This window comes from Pituophis catenifer, unplaced genomic scaffold (assembly GCF_029215685.1).
Source record: "Pituophis catenifer annectens isolate HBS135680 unplaced genomic scaffold, rPitCat1.0.hap2 SCAF_1, whole genome shotgun sequence".
NCBI classification, from domain to species: domain Eukaryota; kingdom Metazoa; phylum Chordata; class Lepidosauria; order Squamata; family Colubridae; genus Pituophis; species Pituophis catenifer.
The window spans coordinates 61,101,109-61,124,227 of NW_027256881.1; the positions used below are offsets into that span (position 1 = coordinate 61,101,109).

At 37.6% G+C, this 23,119-nt stretch overlaps 1 protein-coding gene across 2 annotated transcripts; it reads left to right on the forward strand.

Moving 5' to 3' along the window:
• Positions 1-1,346: 1,346 nt before the first annotated feature.
• On the forward strand, positions 1,347-23,019 carry MRPS18A (mitochondrial ribosomal protein S18A). Of its 2 annotated transcripts, none has more exons than XM_070950010.1 (6): positions 1,347-1,462; positions 4,454-4,485; positions 6,320-6,424; positions 12,319-12,442; positions 13,526-13,595; positions 22,658-23,019. In XM_070950010.1, the coding sequence occupies exons 1-6, from the start codon at positions 1,363-1,365 to the stop codon at positions 22,800-22,802; spliced, it is 576 nt and encodes a 191-aa protein (XP_070806111.1). In that variant the 5' UTR covers positions 1,347-1,362; the 3' UTR covers positions 22,803-23,019. The 2 variants fall into 2 exon arrangements, with proteins under 2 accessions (XP_070806111.1, XP_070806119.1); XM_070950018.1 differs by lacking the exon at positions 1,347-1,462 and adding an exon at positions 1,499-1,681.
• The last annotated feature ends 100 nt before the right edge of the window (positions 23,020-23,119 follow it).

Below are 23,119 nucleotides of genomic sequence, written 5' to 3' on the forward strand. Positions count from 1 at the left end.
AAAGATGAAGGATTGTATTGTTTTTGGTGGTGGATATGTCTAAGGGATTAAACAGCTGTATAAATAATCATGATAGAAGTAATATTGATCATTTTACTATTTGAAGAAGGTGAAGAATATTTTATAACCCTGAAAATGTAAAGAAAAATGCATTAATACTGGGATTGTAAAAATTGAATTAATTTGAAATGGAAGTTAGGTTTATTTAAAAAGGGGGTTATAAAAGTAAATGGGAAGAACTGTATTATTTTGGGTAAAATGATTAATGATAAAGATGATGTAAAGCAAATTTAATGGAATATAAAATAATGGATAAAGTAGCAAGATAAGATAAAATTTGGTTCATCTTGGGGAAAAATTGATACTAAAGAAATAATTGCAAAAAATTAAAAGTTTGAATGACTGTGCTTAAAGTAAAGGGTTTCGATAGATTAAAAAATTGTGATAAGTGAAGACAAGACCAGGGCAGATGGTAATATTGATTATATATCAATTATATATAATTGGTGGAAACTGGAGTATATATAGTATATAGTAAATATGGAGAAAATAAGATGTATGAATTTTGACTCGGTAAATACTCCGTTCCGAAATTATGTATTTTATATTTGTGTGTCTGAAAAAAATGTTTAAAAAAAAGCAATCTTTCCAAAGCTGGAAATAGTAATTTCACATACATGTAGGCCTAAATACTTTTTTCTCCAGTTTTTGTGATGAATCCCAAATGTCCTTTGCCTGTCTAAATATGTTAACTGTGGCTTTTTCCTATCCCTCCTCAAAATTGTGTCCGAGAAAGCAAAATTAGCGGTGTTAAGAATTAAAACCGTTGATGCTTAACAAACAGCAGCATCTCGGTGTTGGAACTTAAGAGCTCGTATGTACAAAACTACGGAATCCACGCGGAAAAAAGCCACAAAATCCAGTCGGGAAGCGAAATCCGCAGGCGCCCCATCCTTCCTTCCAACGAGGGGAAACAGCGGGATTCTTGAACACGTAAAAACCCGCCAGGCTTAAAGTTGCCAAGGTTGGAGACCCCTGATCCAGGTCATGGTTATCCCAAAGGTGCTCTTTTTCAAGAGGCAACTGGACTTTCTTTGTTTTTGCTTGAAAACGTTTCGCTTCTCATCCAAGAAGCTGAAGAAGAGCTGAAGAAGCTTCTTGAATGAGAAGCGAAACACCTTCAAAGAAAAACAAGAAAGTCCAGTTGCCTCTAAGGTGGGGGGGGGAGGAGCTTTAAGGCGAAACACCGGCAGCGCTTTTCTACCCGTGAGAATTCCGAGGGGGCGGAGTCGGAAACCTCCCTGCTCCAATCGGAGGGCAGAACTCTGAAAGCGGAAGAGGAAGCGCCTCAGCACTTTAAAGATGGCGGCTCCCGTGGGGCTACTCTCTCGGTTTACCGCGCTTTTGCCTCGCTTCTTGGGAAGCGGCTGGAGCCGGCCTCCCTTTCGCGGACTCCGGCAGGGTGAGTGCCGATGTTTCCTTTCCCACACGTAATGCTTCAAAATCAACGTCCGGGGTGCAGCGCTGGCCGAGGACGGGGTGGTTGAGCCATCCGGGTGATGGTGATGATGCCTTGGCAGCCGCTGAAACAAACGTGCTGTTTCTGTGCAGTCTTAGAGCCCGAGGATGGATGTGTCGGTGCACGTACTCGTAATCCCTGAGAATGCACGGCTAATGCAAGGTAGAAAAGCAAGACCACCCTACCAAGGGCACAAATCTGTAAAATTCCTATGCCTGTACAGCTATGGGGCAGTGGTGAAATCCAATTTTTTTTTTACTACCGGTTGTGTGGGTATGGCTTGGTGGGTGTGGTGTGGCTTGGTGAGCGTGGCAGGGGAAGGATACTGCAAAATCCCCATTCCCTCCCCACTCCTGGGGGAGGGATATTGCAAAATCTCCATTCCCACCCCACTATTTGCCGGTTCTCCGAACTACTCAAAATTTCTGCTACTGGTTCTCCAGAACCTGCTGGAGGTTTCACCCCTGCTATGGGGTATCTTCGCCATATCTTTTCTTACTTCTCCTCTTCCTCTTGGGTCTGTATGGTCGGAGAATTCCCTCTGTTGTAGCAAATGCACTTGGAAGTACAGGTAGTCCTCGACTTAACGACAGTTCATTTAGTGACCATTCAACATTACAACGACACAAAAAAAGTGACTTATGGCCATTGTTCACACTTAAAAACCATTGCGGCATCCCGTTGTGGGCAGCCGATCAAAATTCAGATGCTTGGCAATTGACTCATATTTATGACAATTACAGTGTTCCAGGATCATGTCATCAGCTCTGATAAGCAGAGGCAATGGGGAAACCGATTCACTTAACAACCTTACTTACACTTACTTACTTAACAGCTGTGGCAAGAAAAGTCGTAAAATGAGGCAAAACTTACTTAACAAATGTTTCACTTAGCCACAGAACTTTTGGGCTCAATTGTGGTCGTAAATCGAGGATTACCTGTATTGCAAAGTTCAGGTGTAAACATAGATGCAAATAATAGAGCAATGCATTGGATTGGCCCTTATGGATGTAGATTGGGGGGGGGGAGGAAACCAGCACATCTAAGCTGGGGAAACCTGCCATAATAAGAATGTGGAATTAGTAGTCTTAAAATAGTATCAAATGTCTTGATCAGTGTTAATTCAGATGTGGTGCTAGAATTCATTGGGTCCATTGAAAGGATCCAAGAGCCTTTCAGGGGTCCAAGTAATCAAAATAATTTGCCAGACAATGTTGAAAAATAATACAATATTAAAACTCCATCAAATAATGTGAGGAGCGTATCAGCAACATATGCATCAGTGTTAATTTTTAATACAGTAAATAATAAATATAACACCTACAAACAAAGCTTTTTTGGAATCCTCTATAAATTTTAAAAGTTGGGATTCAGAGAGAAAAAGGTCAAGAAGCATATCTAGATGTTCAGTTAAAATTCTGATAGATCTTTAGGTTTCCCAATTTTTGTTAAGGATTTTCTTAAGGGGGGGAGGTGTTTGATAGTATCATATGTCTGCTTGTGTGTGCATGCGTGCACATGCACACACAGTTAATCCCTGCTTCTCCAGGTTAAGGCTGGAAAAAAACATTTATTGGAACCCAGAAAACTGCTACCATTGAGAGACACTGGGGTTCATGGTCTGACTCAGCATAAAGATGTGCTGTTCCCATTTTCTTGTCCCACATATTTTCCATTGATTTAATATAATTTGTTTCTATTAAGCATTTAGGGAGAAATACTAGTGTTTTTTGTATGTTTTTTCTTTAAATATTATGATGTTGCACTGTACAACTTTAGTTTTTCTGTGTAAGAATGCAGTAGATCTGTAATCTGTACAGGAATCCTGATATCATTGACTGCTGTAGAGCAGGGGTGGCCAATTAATTTTCCCAAGGGGCCACATGTGAAATTGAGGCAATTATGGGGAGCCACTGATTCTGCCTCAGTCTCCACTGATGTCCTGCCACCAATGCCCCCCCCCCATGTCAATGACATGACAGTGTGGGCTGGACAGGGATAGCTAAAGGGCTTGATGTGACTTGCAGGCCATAAAATGCCCAGATCTGCTCTAAAGGCTGGGTTTTTTTTTAAGCTGCATCTCTCATGTGAGATTTTATTTATTTTCTTTATCTTCCCACTTTTGTAGGTGATTAAATAGCCATTTCCAAATTATGTGGCTATTAATGATTGTATTTTCACTATTTGTGAATATGTATCATAAAAGAAAAATCATTTATAGTATGAAAAGTGCTGAACTATTGGGAAGTATTCTCTGAGTTGTTGAAAAAGGATAATTTTTTTGCTGACCCCATAGTCATAGTGATAAGAAGCTTTTGACAAGAGACTGTACATTGTCATGACTCTTCCATCACTTGTGTCATAGTCACTTTTTAGCTTGTTTATTTCTCTCAATTCCCCAGAATTCAAGTTGTTCCACTTAGTAGAGGATAATCTCCACATTCTCCAGAATGGCAAGATGTTTAGAAGATTACATGCTACCTATTATTTTCTGCCTGAAAATAATAGGTATTATTGGTACCTACCAATAGGTTGGTAGGTACCATTGGTATAGCCTACCAATCGGTTGTTTAACCAATTAAACCGATTGGTAGGCTAATCGGTTCAGGTTATTCTCACATAATTATTGCTGATGATTACTGTATGTATAATGTTTCAGTAATCTGGAAAATAGATTTTTTTCCCTTTCATATAAACTGAATTTGTTTTAATTGCCCTTTCTCCCTGACTAAGGGTTTTGTGGAGTAATATTAGAGAAAATATTTGGACAAATGCTGAGTATTGGATTTCATATTAACTTCCTCAAATATCATTTCCATTCTAATACTGTATTTATTACTAGGTCACAGCAATTATAAAATGCTCTTCATGATCCCAATTTCTTTACTGGATTTAAATATATCTAACATTTTCTTCACATTTTTGTGTTTGCAGTTGTAGAAACTACTGAAGGGGACACCACAACGGTAAGCATGCTGTATTTTCTGAATTGCAAATATTAACTTTTATAAACCATCAACTTTCAACTGAAAAATGGAACAGTAACCTTCAATGAATAATCAATATGCATTTAAATCTTGGTATGGTTATGAACAAAGCTTATCTAATTCCTTATATTAACCTTCTGAATATGTTCTCAGAACTTGCTTTTATAATCCCTTGTTACTTCAGTAAAAACCACTGCTTCTTACAGGATAGGGATGTCTGCAGGTCTGAATAAAGACTATGGACTTCCAGGACCCTCTTTAAAACTATTGAAACAGTATGGAATTGCTGTTGATTGAATATACTCACAAGGAAAAGAATGCTCTGTGATGTTAAGAATATAATACAGATAAAATTAAATGTGCTTTGCAAATTTTGATTTTTATTTCTCTCCTGGTTTATTAGTGTAATCTGAAAATGTTTTCCTGGATAGTTTGCTTCTTTCTTTGGCATCATAAATGTCAAGTTGAAAAACAAAAAGAACTCTTTTGTGAGAAAAGTGCATTGCCTTCCCATCCAGCATTTAGCATCGTTTTGGGAAAACACTTGTGGTGAAGTCATAGTCATAACACTTTAATTTTCAGGACCTTTCCAAAGTAATCTATGCTTCATATGGAGTTGTATAATGAAGGCTTTTGCTGTCTAAATTGCTATACAATTTTTTGAACCAGGTGACACATTCATCACTCTTTTTAAGAAGAGACTGAATAGTCACTTGTCTGAAATGGTATAGAGTCTCCTGCTTAAGCAGGGGGCTGGACTAGAAGACGACTTCCAGCTCTATTCTGATAGATTGGTTCATTTGAATATAGTTCTTGTGTACTAATAACCACATTAAATCAAAGGTCAAGTTTTAGCATCTAAAAAAAATCAGTTCGTTTATTTACCCACTTTATGAATAAGTCATTTCAAGGTGACAGCCTTGTCTATGTAAGTGTGGATTACTAGTCCTACAACTCTATCCCTAGGGTTTTTTTTTTTTTTATTAGCAGTACTAAATAGTGTTCAAGACTGGTTTGCTGGCATCAAAAAAGGTCAAGAACAAAATTCAAAGCAGAAGATGAGCTTTATTTATAGAAATACCCTATTGGACTGAAGATAAAATAAATATAAGGGCTTTAGCATTTGGATCTTAAACCCAGCTTCTTCCTTTAAATCTTCCCCAGAAAATGATTAAGTATCTTTTGCAGCAAACAGATTTCCAAGTCAAATACTTCGTGATTATGTCCATGATAATTTGCCACATTTGCAAAGATGTCCTCAGACCTTCTTTTAGAATAGGAATAGGAACCTAGCTGACAGAAAAAGCCTTTTGTCAATTAAGCTTTTTGTTAAAATACTTCCTCAAAGAACATGTTATGAATTCCCATAACTTTAGACACTTTAAAGTTAGTGGAGCAGCTTTGGGAAATGTGGGAAAAGAAGCAATTATGAGATAAGTTACATCTTCGAGCATGATTAGGTGGGACTGTGGACCCTATTGCTTTGAGGAGGAGTTATTAGCTAGATAGATAGAATGTGTCCCCTTTCTAAGACAGGATCCTCCTAATAGGATCCTATCCAGTATCTGTTTCTAGTATTTCAGAACAAAGTGGTACTTGCAAACTGCTACTTAAAATTCAAAGTATTTTTTTTCCTTTTTTCAAGTTCATTCTCTGAAGTGTAAATTGGTAGCAGTTAAGTCTAATTATCCTTTTCTGCAGTTTGATCTATTGATGTTGTATGTGCTGAATAAATTAATGTAGGAAATCAAACAGAAGTTTTTAAAACTTGGACTGAAAATTTCCCTCATCAGTTTGCTCTTAAATATCTTAGATCGAAGGCAAAATTATAGACAATGTGGAAATCCCAAGCCCTCCAAATCCTTCTGGTAACTGTCCTATTTGTCGCTGGAACTTGAAACACAAGTACGATTATATGGTGAGTTTTTATTCTAATACTTGCTCAAATATAGCTATGCTGACATCCTTCTGCTGAGGATAAAGTATAGTTAAATCCAGTTATTTCTAGATCATTCTCATAATTGTATGCCTAGTATTGTCTAATGAAATAATCAACTGTCTTAGAGGTCAACTCTTCTTTGCACAAAATGTCAGGACTGCTGAGAAGCAAAATTACATGTGTAGACTTTGTTACTGCTAAATTACATACCAGCAAAACCTAATGCCTAGAACATAGTTTTTAGTTGAAAATAATAATTTACATTCTTAGAGGCATCACACAAAAGGAAAAGAAAATAGAAGAAAAACAAAATTAGCAAGCAAAAATGCCAATTCTTTTGTAATAGTAGTTGGCAGAAATTTTTCAGAGGGAAAGAATTGCAGTAAAGGATATAGTATGTTTATAATGTGTATATGTACTTTGCACAACATTAATATACCTCTAACTGTACTGTGCACACATGTATAAGTGTGCATAAGTTAAGTTATGTATAAGTTAAACTCTCTACTGAAGTTTGCTGGCAAAATGATCTCTTTTATAAATCTGATAACATGATATGACAGGAAAAGTTTTCATCTTCTAGGATGGGAATCTAGGAAATTTATAAAGTTATTTGCATTAACTGACTTCCAGCATCTTAAAACTGAAATCTACCCCAATCTTACCTAGAAAGGAATAATAGCTATTTTATTTCTTCTTGGAACATTGGTGAACAATTATGTACGTAGCAGAATTAGTATCTGTACATTGTTGGAACTCCGTTTATTTTCACATTGCTAACCAGCCATGTTGTTGAATGTAATATGACTTGTGCATGTTTTGGATTTCATACTGAACTAGCATTCTTGGAACTATAACTTATTTCATGAAATCATTGATTTTGTGACTGATTGCACATTTAAGAAAACGAAGTCCTAATTAGGATTAGAGGTCTACTTCCAGCAATTTCTGGTGAGTGGGCAATAAGATTTCCAAGATAAATAAAAAAGAAAGTAGTATTATAGGTCTACCCTTCTATCTTCCAGTGAGTAAGTCTTGGATCTAGACAATCTCTTTCCAGCTGTAGTTAAAATTCTCATGAGTAAAATACCATAAACTGTTGAAGACCCATATTAATCATGGATTGGATGAAGAAAAAGAAATTGACACTTAATCCAAACTAGACAGCTGTGTCCCTGGCTGATTAAAAGGCAGTTCAAGGAAAGTTACTAAATAGTTTTAGCAGCATTGTTTAAGGAAGGCTGAATATAAATCTTTTTTTTTTTTTTTTTTGTCAAATATGCAGTGTCATTTTATTTAGTTTATAATCCATCCCATGATTCTGCAGCCTCAGTATCACAAAAAAGATAACTGGATATTTTGGCAATGCAACTCTTTACACTGCATGGGGAAGCATAGTTTCTGAGCAGCCAAGCATCAAGCTGTCCTGACATCAAGTCTTATTCCAAAAGAGGATAGATTATGCCCATGAAATAGGAGGAAAGAGAATTTGCAGCTATGCTTTTAACTCCACACAAATGTTATATCAGAAATCCTTCATATTTATAATAAATCGTTGGGCTATTGCAACCAACTTTGCAACATTTGTCCCCCACTCAGGTATATTGCACTTAAAAAAAATAGCAAACTAGGCGACTGGGATAAAACATCAGACTGCAAAATAAAGTCTGACTTTGAAGCATTATAAATGGTCACATATGCGGACCAGTTTTGAAATCCTGAATTTATGCACAGTTATGGGCAGAAAACATTTCTCACAAGACACTCTTTCTCCGATGCACTGTTCGCCTAGCACTGGAGATTTGAATACTTTGAAATAAGTATTCCATAGTCATTTATGGTCAGCTTTTTAATGGAACACCTACCTCCTCCTTTGGAGAAGGAGTTGTAATAGTTGTTGAATCATTGGAAAGTGCTTTAATGCAAGGACAAGGAACATGTGATTTTCTGGCTTAATCTAGCCTGCACACGGACAAGGAGAACCGCTTCCCTGGAATCCCTCTCTGATACTATCAGTTACTTTCCCAGCATGCCTTTACTCCAGCTGCTTTCTGCTTCCCCCTTTGGGGAATGTGAGTGAGACCCTGCCCATGGGGCCCTTGAAACAGAGCTTCTGAAAGCAAGACCAAGTGATTTTTTCCATTCAGAACCTGGTCCTGAACTCCTTCTCTGCTTGATCCTGCAATTAAAAACTCACCAATTCATCTTGGGGTTTTTTTTCCACGTAAAAGCACACCAGGAGGCTTCAGATGATTTGAAAAGTTTATGGCGTTAAAAGAATTAAAAGAAGTCCATTAAGTTTTGAAGATAAAGGGAATTTTGTTTTTATTACAGTTTTTTAAGTTTAATGATATCCTAGTCACTTAATTATGTTTAGAAGTTTTTTTTTTTTCAATATGGCTTTGTTTGAAACAGAAGTGATTAGAATTGCCAAAGGAGCGCTACAATAAGCAAGCAGCTCTTGTGCAACCCAAAATAATAGCATGGGATGAGAAGAGTGTGCTGGTTGTATAAACAAATCCCGAAGGTCATTTAGTCAAAATATTAGCACTTGTCAGGAATCCAGGTGGCCTTGGGTATTGGACCTGCCCACAATTGCAGCCAGATTTCTGCTTCCAGAGAATACATTGTTCATGATGGATTTTGTTTACCTAACAGGAGAAATCAAATACTCTTGTCCAGATGAAGGCAAAACTTTTATTTCCTCTTCTCTTGCTTGGAACACGATTAGTCTGACCATGAGTAAATGTCATCTCACTTTGGCAGTGGAGAATGGAGACCGAACTCCAGGCTTTGCTTCTGAGTTCCAAATTAATTCAATCCAAGTTGTTTTCATCAGATCCTACAGATTACAGGGGTGGGAATCTGGGTTCAGCCTCTCCCAGGAGCTGCCCAGTGATTAAAGCAAAGCTGTAGTTGCAGTCTTGGCTGCCCATTAGCACACAGTGTTAATTTCATGGAACATGACGGCAGTGCTAATCTCTTCCAGAATACTTTTTTTTCTTTTAACCCTTTTGCATTTGTTTCTCTGTTACCCTAAAACACTGTATCTTTGCACTGCCTTGTAGCATAGATGAACTCTGAATGAGCAATATTACATTGTTCGAATTGGAGTCTGTTTGTGTATTAAAAAATGTAAAAAGATAAAAACTAACAAACTAATATAGAATAAAGATAAGAGGGGAAAAAGAAAAGAAAGACAAAGTCAAAAGTGCAAAAGAAAGAAGTATAAAAAAGCAGCTTCTGATTTTCTTTACAGCAGTTCTAAGTATAGATGTGCATTTTACTTACTCATACTCTATGGTTACAACATGGCAGTCTTTTTTTCTGTAAACTGGTTTTTCTAATAATCGAAATCGTAAATCATAAATTTACTTGTTTATGTTTCATGCACAAAGTCCATAAGAGTTTCCAGTCAACAATAAATAAATATGGCTTTTCTCTGATCAAATGGGTCAGTTTGACCATGTCAGCAAATTCCATCATCCTCACCATTCATTCCTCCATTGTGGGTAGTGTCCAATCTTTCTATCTTTTGCATATAATAATCTTGCTGCAGTTATTGTGTACAAAGGACTTGAGGCTTCAGCTGAACCCTGGTAAGATGAAATGGCTGTGAGCGTAAGGAGCCTCAGGATCTGTATGTTTATCATCCTTAGTTCTGGATGGGTTTTGCATTACCCCAGACAGACCTGGTACACAATCTGGGCGTTCTCCTAATGTGATCCATGTGTACTATAATTCTGGAATTTCAAATATTAGTTCATCTGAGGCAGAAAAGAGAAATTTAGCATTGCTCAAAGGTTATTTTCAGCTGAGTAAACTAATTTGTCCTGTGAATAGTTTACATTATTAATAATTCTGCTTGTAATTCTTCTAAATTCTGGCTGCTTGATTCCAAACTCAGTAATCTTGACAAATAAGTAGGTAATAGATAACATTTCCAAGCAGGTATCTGCTATGTTTGAATTTTATATTTCTTAGATACAGTGTAGAACAGTATAGAGCGATATTTTCATGTTTTTGCTAATGTGTTTTTTTAACTTTAGTATTAGATTACTCCATGACTTGTTGTTTTGTCTTAGTTCTGTATAACTTTGTAACGGTAATTTAGTAACTTTAAATATTCTAGTTATACTTTCACCCAAGAACATCTAGAAATTCTTCTTGTGGCTTGGTTTGCCTTATAATCATTGCCTGAGAACGTTAGTTGAATGCCCTGGAATGCATTCCAAGATAGGTTGCAGTGCTGCCTTTCTTCTCTTTCTGAAGAAAAACCCTGAGTAAAATCATATTTTTATTAATTGGGAAAAATTAAAAGTACCTAGAAAATTAGAGCATTGTCAAGTTCTTTTTTTAATCAATTTTATTTCTGTAAAGATAAAACAGAAAAAGAAACAAAATACAAAGATATGTACGTCATTTTAAAAAAGGCAAAACTAAAGGTGTTAACAGAAGGATAGAATCAAGATCACATGAAGTGTTAATATCACTTTATAATGTCTTGTTAAGGCCACACTTGGAATACTGCATCCAATTTTGGTCGCCACAAAACATCGTAAAAAAGATGTTGAGACTCTAGAAAGAGTGCAGAGAAGAGCAACAAATATGATTAGGAGACCGGAGGCTAAAACATATAAAAAATGGTTGCTGGAATTGGGTATGTCAAGTTTAATGAAAAGAAGGACTAGGGGTGACAAGATAGCAGTGTTCCAATATCTCAGGGGTTGCCACAAAGAAGAGGGAATCCAGCTGTTCTTCAAAGCACCTGAAGACAGGACAAGAAGCAATGGATGGAAACTAATCTAGGAGAGAAGCAACCTAGAACTAAGGAGAAATTTCCTGATGGAACAATTAATCAGTGGAACAACTTGCCTCCAGAAGTTGTAAATGCTCCAACACTGGAAGTTTTTAAGAAGAGATTGGACAACAATTTGTCTGAAGTGATACAGGATTTCCTGCCTAAGCAGGGGGTTGGACTAGAAGACCTCCAAGGTCCCTTCCAATTCTGTTATTCTGTTATAAATTTAAAGGTTCCCCTCACACATATGTGTTAGTCATTCCCAACTCTAGGGGGCGGTGCTCATCTCCATTTCAACGCCAAAGAGCCAGTGCTATCCTATTTTTCTACTTGCATTTTTTACGTGCTTTCGACCTGCTAGATTGGCAGTAGTTGGCACAAGTGGTTAAAAAGTAAGTGAAAAATTAATATATATATATATAGAGAGAGTATAATATGTCATTACAATAGTAAACAATTATAAGTCTACATATAATTATCTAATGCAAATAGGCAAATGTATTCATTTCTAATCCCCTTAGATAATGATCATGCTTTTTTACCTGCTGTATTTTGTATAAATAAGTCATATTTTATTATATTTATCCATACAAAGTACATATGTAAGCAATCCATTCATAAATAGCAAATGTAAGTAGATCTTCAATCCATTGAATAAATTGGCAGTATATTGTGTTTATCTTTCTAATGTTGCAATATCAGTCTTTCAGATGTAAGGGGATGGAGAATCCATATGCAGTTGTCAAATTCTATGCACTTGGCATGCAATTCAAGAGAACGTTGTTAATACAGAAATAATACAGTGAAAACTGAAGATTTTGCTCATAACAAAACCCTTACACTTTTGGCTGTTCGTGGCTTCGTGTATCATCCTTTGCATTTTAAAGCACCATTGGGGAATAATTTTAGCATAGGGAGCAGAGCAAAACATCTGGTAGTGATGCACATAATGATTATGCAGAAACATTCAGATGGCTAATTTCATAATGCTTTTCGGAAGCTTTTGCGTCCCCATCCCTTGTGAGCTCAACTGATAATGGTACTTCTGGATTGGTTTGTTTTGCTTCCTTAGGACGTCTTACTGCTAAGTCAGTTCATAAACTCTAAAGGAGGGATGATATCTCGTAAGATCACGGGGCTTTGTAACGAAGAGCATGAAAAGATTTCAGTGTGCGTGCAAATGGCTCACCGAGCAGGTAACTACTTTCAGTTTCCTTGTTTCTCTTTTGTGTGAATAAGAATCAGCTGGAAAAAATGAATCTTAGTTGCTCTAAAACATCGTTCTCAATGATATTTAATAACCCTGCTTTCACTGCTTGCAAACATCCCCGCAGCGGAGCTTCAGTTCTACTGTTTAAGGTTAAACTGTGATAGAACCTTGTAGTCTTTGTGCTGTATGATACATTTAGCAATCTCTAGCAAGATACATCAGCAAATGGATTAATAATATAGAACCTGGGCAAAAGATCCTGTTAACTCCAGTCTTACAAAGAAAACTGAGACAGAGCAGTTCCTGCTCTGATCTCTTTGTCTTATTCCATTGTGCAAGATATAAGGAGGCAAAAAGTTAGGGACTAAAGGTCAGCAACATTTTAGGAATAAAAGCATGGAACTAAAAGCCAGCAACATTTTGGTAATAAATGGAAGCTACAAATCTGATGGACTGTAGCATATATACCAAGATTCTGTCAGAGGTGGGTTTCAGCAGGTTCTGACCAGTTCTGGAGAACCGGTAGCAGACATTTTGTGTAGTTCGGAGAACCAGTAGTAAAAATTCTGACTGGCCCCACCCCCATCTATTCTCTGCCTCCCAAGTCCCAGCTGATTGAGAGGAAATGGGGATTTTGCAGTAACCTTCCCCTGGAGTGGGTTGGGATTTGAGATTTTACGGTATCATTCCCCTGGAGTTGGGTGGGAATGGAGATTTTACAGTATCCTTCCTGTGCCACACCCACCAAGCCATGCCCACCAACCAAGCCACACCCACAGAACCGGTAGTAAAAAATTTTGAAACCCACCACTGGATTCTGTGTAAAATCAAAGTGCTACAATGTGATCAACCTACTGTCCCATATGATTTTAGACACTTTAAATAATCATTTGCAGCTGATTTTTATGCTTCGAAAATAAAGAAGATAGCAAGATTTCCATTTATTGGAGATGAATGGGTAACTGTATTTGAGTTTGTAACGTAACTTACATACTAGAATTGGATGCGTATTTAGGAAATCGCTTAATTTTTTTCCTTTCTCTCTCCACCCCACCACCCCCATTTTTAGGTTTGCTGCCAGATCATAAACCTAAACTTCCTGAAGGTTTTGTTCGCAAACCTAAGCTAATCCTCAACAGGTCAGGTGCTCTTTGACTACTAAGTGGGTGAGGGAGGGGAAATTTTTAGACTCCTTAGAAGTGGACCGAAAACAACAGTTCAGGTAGTCCTCAACCTATGATCACAATCAAGCCCAAAATTTCCATTACTAAGCAAGACAGTTGTTAAATGAGATTTGCCCCATTCTACAACCTTTCTTGCCACAGTTGTTAAATGAATCACTGCAGTTGTTGAGAGGATCATTCGGTCATTAAACAAATCTGGCTTCCCCCATAGACTTTGCTTGTTGGAAGCCAGGAGAAGAGTGTAAGTGGTAGTCACATGCCCCCCCCCCCCCCCAGGACAGTGCAAGTGTCATAAATATATGCCAGTTGCAAGCGTACAAAATTTGATCACGTGACCATGGGAATACCGCCACGGTCATAAGTGTGAAAACCAGTCATAAGTCACTTCTTTCAGTGCCATTGTAACTTCAAATAGTCCCTAAATAAATGGTTGTTAGTTGAGGACTACCTGTATAGTTTAGTTTATTAATTGATTAATCACACAATCAGAAAACAAAAATACATGATCTGGTTCTGGGATTACAATGATAAAATGCATATGTGGTCATACAAGAGTCAGCAATCAAATAAATGCATCACCTTTACAGGGAACACCAGTTTGTTCAATGTATCAGGATCTTAGTTCAACTGCGTTAATTATAAACTTAGCAGTTCTGCTTTTACAGTATGTACATTGGAGCACAGAAGGGAATAAGACAACCTGATTCAGATCCCAGTGGGCTGTTCTTTCCAATAGAGATGATAAGTATTTGAGCCTAAAGGGGTGAAGACAACAAATAGATCCATGATCCAGTTTGTGGGATATAACATCCCTCTAATTCAGGGGTGTCAAACTTGCGGCTGGATGCATCATGCGCTGGCCACGCCCACCCTCATGCTAGCAAAGACAGAAAGTCGTGATACGTCATGTGATGACGACATGACATTGCAAGTTTGACACCCGTGCTCTAATTGGAGTAGAAGCCTCTCTAATATATGAGTATCGGAACCCACTGATCTTTTAGTTGATAAACTCTGCTTAGTTGATAAATTTTCCTACATATAATGAATCTTAGTAGTTTTTTGTAAAAAGAGCCATGTATTATACAAACCATCTGGTTCTTTTTTAGTCTTCATGCGTTCATTTTTTCCATCCCCCCCTTTAATTTTCTGTTATCTATTGTCCACTTTTAATCATTTGGCAATTGTGAGCTACATAATAGATAAGCTATTTTATTAGCATCAATGGGTGGCAAAAAGAACACGAAGGTGGCACTTATTCTGTCTCCCCCTTTTTATTTTAGTTTTTTTTTTCTTTGCCTGCACTTCATAGTTTACCTAAATTTACCTAAATCTCTTCCAGTCTTCCAGTCTTTTTTCTCCTCTCCATCCTGCTTTCACACCTAGTTCCTTAATGGGGAAACTTAAACCTCCTGTTGCCTTTTTTTTTTTTTTTTTTTGCTTTGCTGTCTGTTCAGAGGAGCTAATCCCTTTTTTATGACCTTGATTTTTGTTCCCATGGAAATGTCAAAGCACTTTATGAAGACAGTATTTGCAAGCCATGGTGTTACCAAATGCCAGAGTCACTGTTCTCTAGGAAAAATCAGAAACTTTGAGGTTGCATCCTTGTCCTTTTCCAAGGATGTGGTCATAGCTCAATCCCTTTTCTGTTGATTGTATTCTGTATAAATTTTAGAAGTGCTTCTGTTATTTTTATTTTCTGGGTGGTCTTTATGTTTTTACAGGGATATACCATATTTTTTTGCACTATAAAATGCACTTTTATCCCCAAAAATAGTGGGTGGAAATTTCTGTATGTCATATAGAGCAAATATTGCGGTGGGGGGGGAGGGGAGGTTGGTGTGGCGGCGTTCGCTGTCACCTCTCTCTGCTGCCACCGTTCGCCATCGCCGGAGAACATTGGAGCCTTCTTTGCCGAGCAGCTGATTGGCGATTGGATTGGCCTCCCATAATACCACCAGTCACCGCCTAGAACAGCTGATTGGCAGTATTCTGGGAGGCCAATCCAACCACCAATCAGTTGCTCGGCAGCGAAGGCTCCAGTGTTCCCCGGCGGAGGCAGCAGCTCAGTTCAGTTTACCAGTGGTGGGCGCAACAGTGCAGAGCCCTGATGAGCCACGTGCTGAGGCTACAGTAACGTGCTGAAGCTGACCATGCTGTTTGCTGCAAGGACACTAGCCAGATGAATATCAGATGGATGCTGGGAAGCAGAGGCAAAAAAAAAATCTTGTTTTCCTCCTCTAAAGCTAATGTGCAGTGTGTCTTATAGTGCAAAAAATACGATATTTTTAGGAACATGTTTATGTGTATAGACAATATTTGAATACATATTTGTATGTATAGACCCTGTTTAAAAAGTAAAAAAGAAACAGGATACCTACTACTCCCTAGGATTGCTTTTATGAAATCTTCTTTCTGGACTGTCATATGATGATTTATTAACTCTAACATTAACTCCACTGGTCTGAATTCAGCCTACTAGATGAAGGCAGCAGTGATCAATTCCATTCCTTTCCCCATGGAACAGAAATAGAATTTAAGCCAAACAATTTAACAAACTGCTGTAAGAGAGATTTAATTTTGGTAGCTCTTACGTCTGTCTTTCCTTTGCTTTCCCGGTGTAGAGCTCACAGACCTGGAGGGTGGGAAAGGAAGGCAGGCTGGAATAAATTTGGTAACGGGGGACAAAACAAGGAATTGTATTTGAAAGTGACAGACCATTAATGAAATGCAAAGTTTTTGGAACAGTAAGTAGAACTAGCAGGACAGAGCTGTCTTTGCTGAGGCATTTTTAGGAACGCTTCTCCAACTCATTGGGATTTTGTCTCTGTTGACTGCAGAGAGAAAATGTTTCGTTTTTGGACGGTTGCCATATCTCAACCAGGACAAAAAGGTTGTGGATTTGGCTATGTGCCTACCCCCCACCTGTGCCTCCCACATTGATTTCTGGAACAGTCAGCAATGCAGAAAAAGTGGATGCTTTTTAAACATTTCTTTTCATAACTCTGATGGGTTAAGTTGTAACACACTACTCAGACTGCCACTTTCTCTATTCAGAACAGCCTCAGAAGAAGCAATGGTCTTCAAGGCACAGGACCCGAGTTTGGAAATTTGTTTCCAACTTTGTTATGAACTTTGTTTAAGTATCTGTCTTTGTGCTTTCTGCTCCCACATGCACAATATACCTTTAAGGTAATTGGAGGGGAAATGCTTAGGTTCTTGACATGGTAAAATTGTGTGATTTAGAGCACTAACATTTCATGGCCTCTCATTTAAAAATAATGGCAAGATGCATTTTACTTTAATTATGTTTAGGAAACATATTGTGGGTGAGGAATAAATTATTCCCAGTATATATTTCTTCTTCCATTTCTTCTTTTTTTAAGTGAGAAAAGCATTGCTGAACTGAAATGTCAGTAATGGTTGCAGAAATTAGCGGTCTAAAAATATTACAGAATATGATTGTTATTGTTGTTACTACAGTACCAATTTTGATTTCCCAGCTTTTCTGCAAGATGGCTGGACAGAGTCCTTCCCCCATGTAGGAAGGATAGAGAATTGGCAACTAGACAGGGTCACCCGGACAGACTCATGGCCAAGTAAAGATTTTAATCCAGTTCTCAACGGTAATAGCTGAACACAAAACTCGGTGCCATACTGGCTATTTTCTCTCACCACAAGCTTTCAAAGTGTTGAACATTGCCCTCCCCTGAATAGGATGAAAACAAGAATTTTGTTCTGAAACTTTCCCCGAATTGAAGGACAGGTCAAGCATACAGAGTGCGTGACTTCATGGGAAATTTTGCTTTACATGTAATAATTAAATCTTTGCCTTAACCTGAAGGCCGTTCTCTGTGCTCATTTCCCCTAGAAATTCTTCTCATTATTCCCATGAGCAAAGAGACAAGTAACCCTTTGAATATCTTGGCTCAGTGCCCTGCCTTGATGTAGGTGTAGAGTTCTGGCTCTCTCCCCTGGTAGCAGATGAGATGATGACTGCATGAAATCTTGTCTCAACACCCCTTGACCCCGGAATCTGAAAAATCACACCACTGAAGTTTGACAGCAAATTAGCTAAATTTCAGATTTTAGCAGGGATTTTCATATTTTTAATATCTGTTCTGGATTTGGGGGAAGAGGGATAATGTTTGAAAAAGATTAAATATATCAACTATCATTCAAGGGCCTGAAATTGCCATGCACAATTGGGGACTGCTTTTCAAGATTTAGAGGAACTCAGTGCAGGTAGTCTTCGCTTACCAATTCCTATTGATAATTACTAATTAAAGGTAAAAGTAAAGGTTTCCCTTGTCCAGTCATGGTCGAGTTTAGGAGGTATTGCCCATCTCTGTTTCTTAGCCGAGGGAGACAGCGTTGTCTGAAGACACTTCTGTGGTCATGTGGCAGCATGACTATATGCCAAGGCGCACGAAACTCTTACTACCTTCCCACCTAAGTGGTACCTATTTATCTACTTGCATTTGCATGATTTCAAGCTGCTAGGTGGGCAGGAGCTGGGGACACGTAACAGGAGCTCACCCTATTGTGTGGTGCTCGGGTCTCGAACCTGGGCTGTCAGGTTTCCAATTTACAAGCTCGGCATCTTTAACAGCTAAGCTGTTGCACCCCCAATAATTACTAATTAACAATGGGAATTAACAATAGGAATTGGGAAGAGGAACTCTGTCACAGTTGTAAGGCATATCACATGACAACACTGATGTACAACCGGAGTTCTAGCAATCCCAGTTGCCACTGTTAAGTAAATCCCATGCAGTTGCAGTATCCCTGCAGTGTTGCATGGTCACATGATTGCCATTTGCAACCTCCATATTGCAATCGTGACCACAGAGAGGCTGCAACAGCCACAACAGGAACCCATCATAACTACTATTCATTCAGCGCTGTCATAACTTTGATCAGTTGCTGAACAAGTGGCCATTAAATGAGGGCTACTTGTATGGGAAGGTAGGTAAATCTGTTATTAATGACTCCACAAAATAGGATGAAAAAACAGCCCCAAAAATGGGTTTAGGGTGGGAACGTGATTAGTTTGCCTCCCATGAACCCCCTCCTCCCATTTTCATTAATTATCACCAAAAGAAAACACCTTATCTTCTTCAACCCTTGGAAGGCTCTGAGGAGCCCATTCCTGATGTAAAATATTTCTATTACCTGGTTCTGCCAATTGGCCTTGGGCCCCAATAGGGTGTTCTGTGTTAGAGGTGTTATGAAGAAAATCCCACCTCCACCCATAGGATTCTGGGTCTTTTTTTAACTTACTTAGATTCATTTTAATATTTAATGTTTTGTACCTTGGTTTTTTAATGATGTTTGGGAGCCACCCAGAGATGATGGCATATAAATTTAATAAATAAATAAAATACTGTCCTTCATCAAATCACAACATAAATGCTCATTGAAAGCCTAATCCAGTCCAAGAAAACCCTGGACTCCAGCTGAACATAGGATACACAAAGAGAAAAGGGTTGTGCATCAAAGCAGCATAGCATTCATCCCAGGTTTGGCATTCTCCTGCCTGTTGTTTTTCCAGCCACCCCTATCTCTCTCTGCCAGTGTCCCATATTTACTGTAAAGGAGTTTTTCTGTGCCATCATTGCATTATTCTAGGATTAGTTTTATTTATATGGATGGATGTAGGTACGTGTGTGTATGTAATACACATATACACACACATATACACAATGTGTATATATCAGTGGTGGGTTGCTCCCGGTTCACACCGGTTCGCAAGAACCAGTAGTAAAAATTTGTAGTAGTTCAGCAAACCAGTAATAACATTGGCTGGCCACACCCCCGAACCGGTCCCCGGCCACGTCACTGCTCACTTACCCCGCCCACCTCATCAGAGGCTTTTTTTTTTTAACTTTTAAAAGTATTTTTTCTACAACCTCTTCGCCCGAAGAGGTTGTAGGGAAAAAATGCCTTTAAAAGCCTCTGGCGATCCCAGCTGAGTTGCCTGATCGTCAGAGGCTTTTAAAAGCATTTTTTTCTGCAGCCTCTTAAGGTTGTAGAAAAAATGCTTTTAAAAGTTTAAAAAAAAAAGTTGGCCACGCCCACCCAGTCACATTACCTCCCCGCCAAGCCACGCCCACAAAATAAGCCACGCCCACAGAACCGGTAGTAAAAAAAATTTAGAACCCACCCCTGGTATATATGTATTATGTATATGTACACTTTTGAGAGCAGGCAACAGAATTTCATTTTTAATGTGTGCCAGTGTGCCCACAGTAAAAAATGACAAAAGGTTTATCTATCTAGTTTTTCTTTAAAAAGTAATTTACGAACTTTATCTGTTGTTATCCCAGTTGTATAATTTTTAGATTTTATTATATGTCATATCATCTCCAACATCTGTTTCTCAAAGCTGCAATAAAATTATGTCTAGACTACGTAGAGAAGATCAGCACCTGGTAAATTACATCATAAAAATAATATTATAACGTCTGTATATGCTGTAATAGGGAAGTTAAACTGATGCCATGCATTACAAATTCATGGTCTTATATGAAAATATAATAAGGAAAGCTTATATAGAGAAAGTTCACCTAAAGATAATGAAAGATTTAATATGTCTTATTTTTACTACAAAAGCCATAATATGGCTATTGAATATTACATTGGAATCTAAACAATACTAAGTGAATTGTTCCTCATACAGGTTTTTAAGACATTAATGGCCGGTATAAATAAGACTGTAAGGAAGAGGTCTGGACTTAATCTACATGCTTTAATACTTTGAATTTTATCTATTGCTTTTTGCTTTATTAAGCCTAAGGTAGCATCCAGCATGTTCATCTCTATTCTTATCTGCTGTTCAGATTTCAGTCCAGACTTGACTGCTGTTCTGAAATTTTGCCCATTTTCATAAGCAGGCTTGGTTCAGCTCACTTTCTGCAAGATAGTAGATCAGGTTTTGAAGGGGAAGGGGAAATTAGGTTCTAATCTTAGTAAAGCAGACAGAGACAAACCAAAGTTTATAACTACAGCCTACACAATACAATTTAGAAAGGCCTCCCGGAATTGGCATATATTCCATACTTCACACTGCCATATTAAATATCTATAAAATTAGTTTGTCAGATTATGATGTATTTCAGCAAAGCCTTTTTTCTGCTCTTCCTGTAGTTTCTCCATGAAGTTTAAATTAAAAGAAATTTTAGGCTTTGATTTGTCCTGTGTAATGAAATACACTGCTCAAAAAAATAAAGGGAACACAAGCAGAAGACATCCGAGATCTGAATGAAATAGCCTTATTAAATACTTTGTTCATTACATACAGTAGTTTTGTGTTTCCTTTAGTTGTTTGAGCAGTGTATAAACTACTGTATGTAAAGAACAAAGTATTTAATAAGGCTATTTCATTCATTCAGATCTCGGATGTCTTCTGCTTGTGTTCCCTTTATTTTTTTGAGCAGTATATTTTGGTGGGGAATATCTTTCGGTTAGTTTCTGGTGACTGCCTGGACCAGTCCCTGCTATTTTCTTGGCAAGATTTCAGAAGTGGTTTGCCATTGTTTTCTTCCTAGGGCTGAGAGGATTGACTGGCCCAAGGTTACCCATTGATTTTGGGCCTAAGATAGGACTAGAACTCACAGTCTTCTGGTTCCTAGCCAGATGCCTTAACTGTTCTTCCAGGCTGGCTCCCTAATAAAATCTACTGAGCCATTAAGAATTATTAACTCCAACTGTTTTTTCCAAATGATTCTCAACAGGTTTCTCTTTTTTTATATCTAGAATGAAACATGAGTTCATTCGTACTAAATATATTATGTGAAGTAAAAAAATCAAACTTTACTAATATTTTCAGCATGAAAAATATTATTTTTTCAATTCCTTGATGTCTATTTTTTACATTTCTGAACCTTATAGCTTGCCATGTGCTTACAACTTAAGCTATTATGTACTTGACAGCTTTATTTCTTCATTTGACAGCACCAGAGAGCAAAAGCTTCTTTGGAATCTTTCATTTTGAAAAGTGTTGGAGCAATGGGAACATTTTTATATGTTCAAAACTGCTTCAGGCTACAGGGATTTTATTACCATTTTGCACATCCTAAATGGGCAAAGACGCAAATCAGTTTTACACAGCTCCATCAAAAGCACTTAACATTTCATGTGTGCATATTATTCCTCACCAGAGAGGCATATATGCAACTTTATTGATCACTTCCTTGTCTGCACTGTTGCATTTATCAAGAGAGTTTTGTTAAACTGAATTGAAAATTCTGCAAGTGGGGGGGAACCCTTGAGAGCAAAATGCTGTGATGATTCTAAATATTTCTGGTTAATCTTGTCTTCTGAAGCTAGTGGATACAGTATAACCAATCCACTTTCCTTAGCTCCTTGGTTTATGTTAAGAGTACTCATAGGAAAAATGTGATTGAATCCTATTTAGCAAGCAACTTGACTCATTCCTTTTTTTATTTTATTTTCTCTCATTTATTTAGTTTCTATTATGTTTTAATTTTTCTTTTTTCTTTCTATATATATTTTTATATTACAAACAATAACAATCATTTTAAAAAAGAACTTCACTGCACTTTCTTATCAGAATGTGTGAAAAAGAATGGTCCTGCCAATTCTTATTCTCCTGTATTAAGAAACCAAGTTTTTTAACAAAATAGACATTAATTCCTTTGGCAATTCAAATCCTTCTCAATTTAGTAGAACTGCCTTGTGCCTGTCTTGTGAACACAACAAAGATTCACCAGATAATTTGATATCGTTTCAAAATTTGATATCGTTCCTACAAATCTAAAGCAGCACAAAGCAGGAGCATTTTAATTAATGACTCCTGCTATTGTAACTGAAGACATACAGCCCACAATTAAGATGCTTAGATCATTTCACAGAGGCACATGGGTCCCTAGCTGCCATTTCTGTGCTGATAAAAAATAAAATGAGGATGCCATTTGTAAATATTTATTGCATTTTAAGCATGTTTTGTGATTGCCAGTTTTATTCATGGCATGGTTTTCTGCTTCTCTTCACAGGTACTATACCAGATATCCTATCGACTCTGTGAGACCCATTTACAATAAGGGGAGAAAATGGTGCAAAGTTCCTATGCCTATATCTCATCCAATACTTAAAGATAATATTACTTATGGATCAAAGCCCCTTCGTTTTAACCACTGAAGGAGAGTGCAGCTTGAGTTGACAGTAGATGACGATCATTCAAATCCTGTGTGCATCATAGATGTTTTGTAGAGTCTGGAAGAAACAAAATGGTTGCAGTTGGCGATGTTGTTTTGCTGGAGCCTGGGAAGGCTAGTTGAACAACCAAATTGTCATCTCTATGGAGGCATATCACATTTTTATGTATATTCCAATTAAACACTTGAGATGAATTTTTTGTCATGAGCGTTTTTCAGTTATTTCAATAGCCTGTACGATTTGCATCCTATACTACCCTAAACGAATTGCTGAAGAATACAATCATATAATGTAAGATT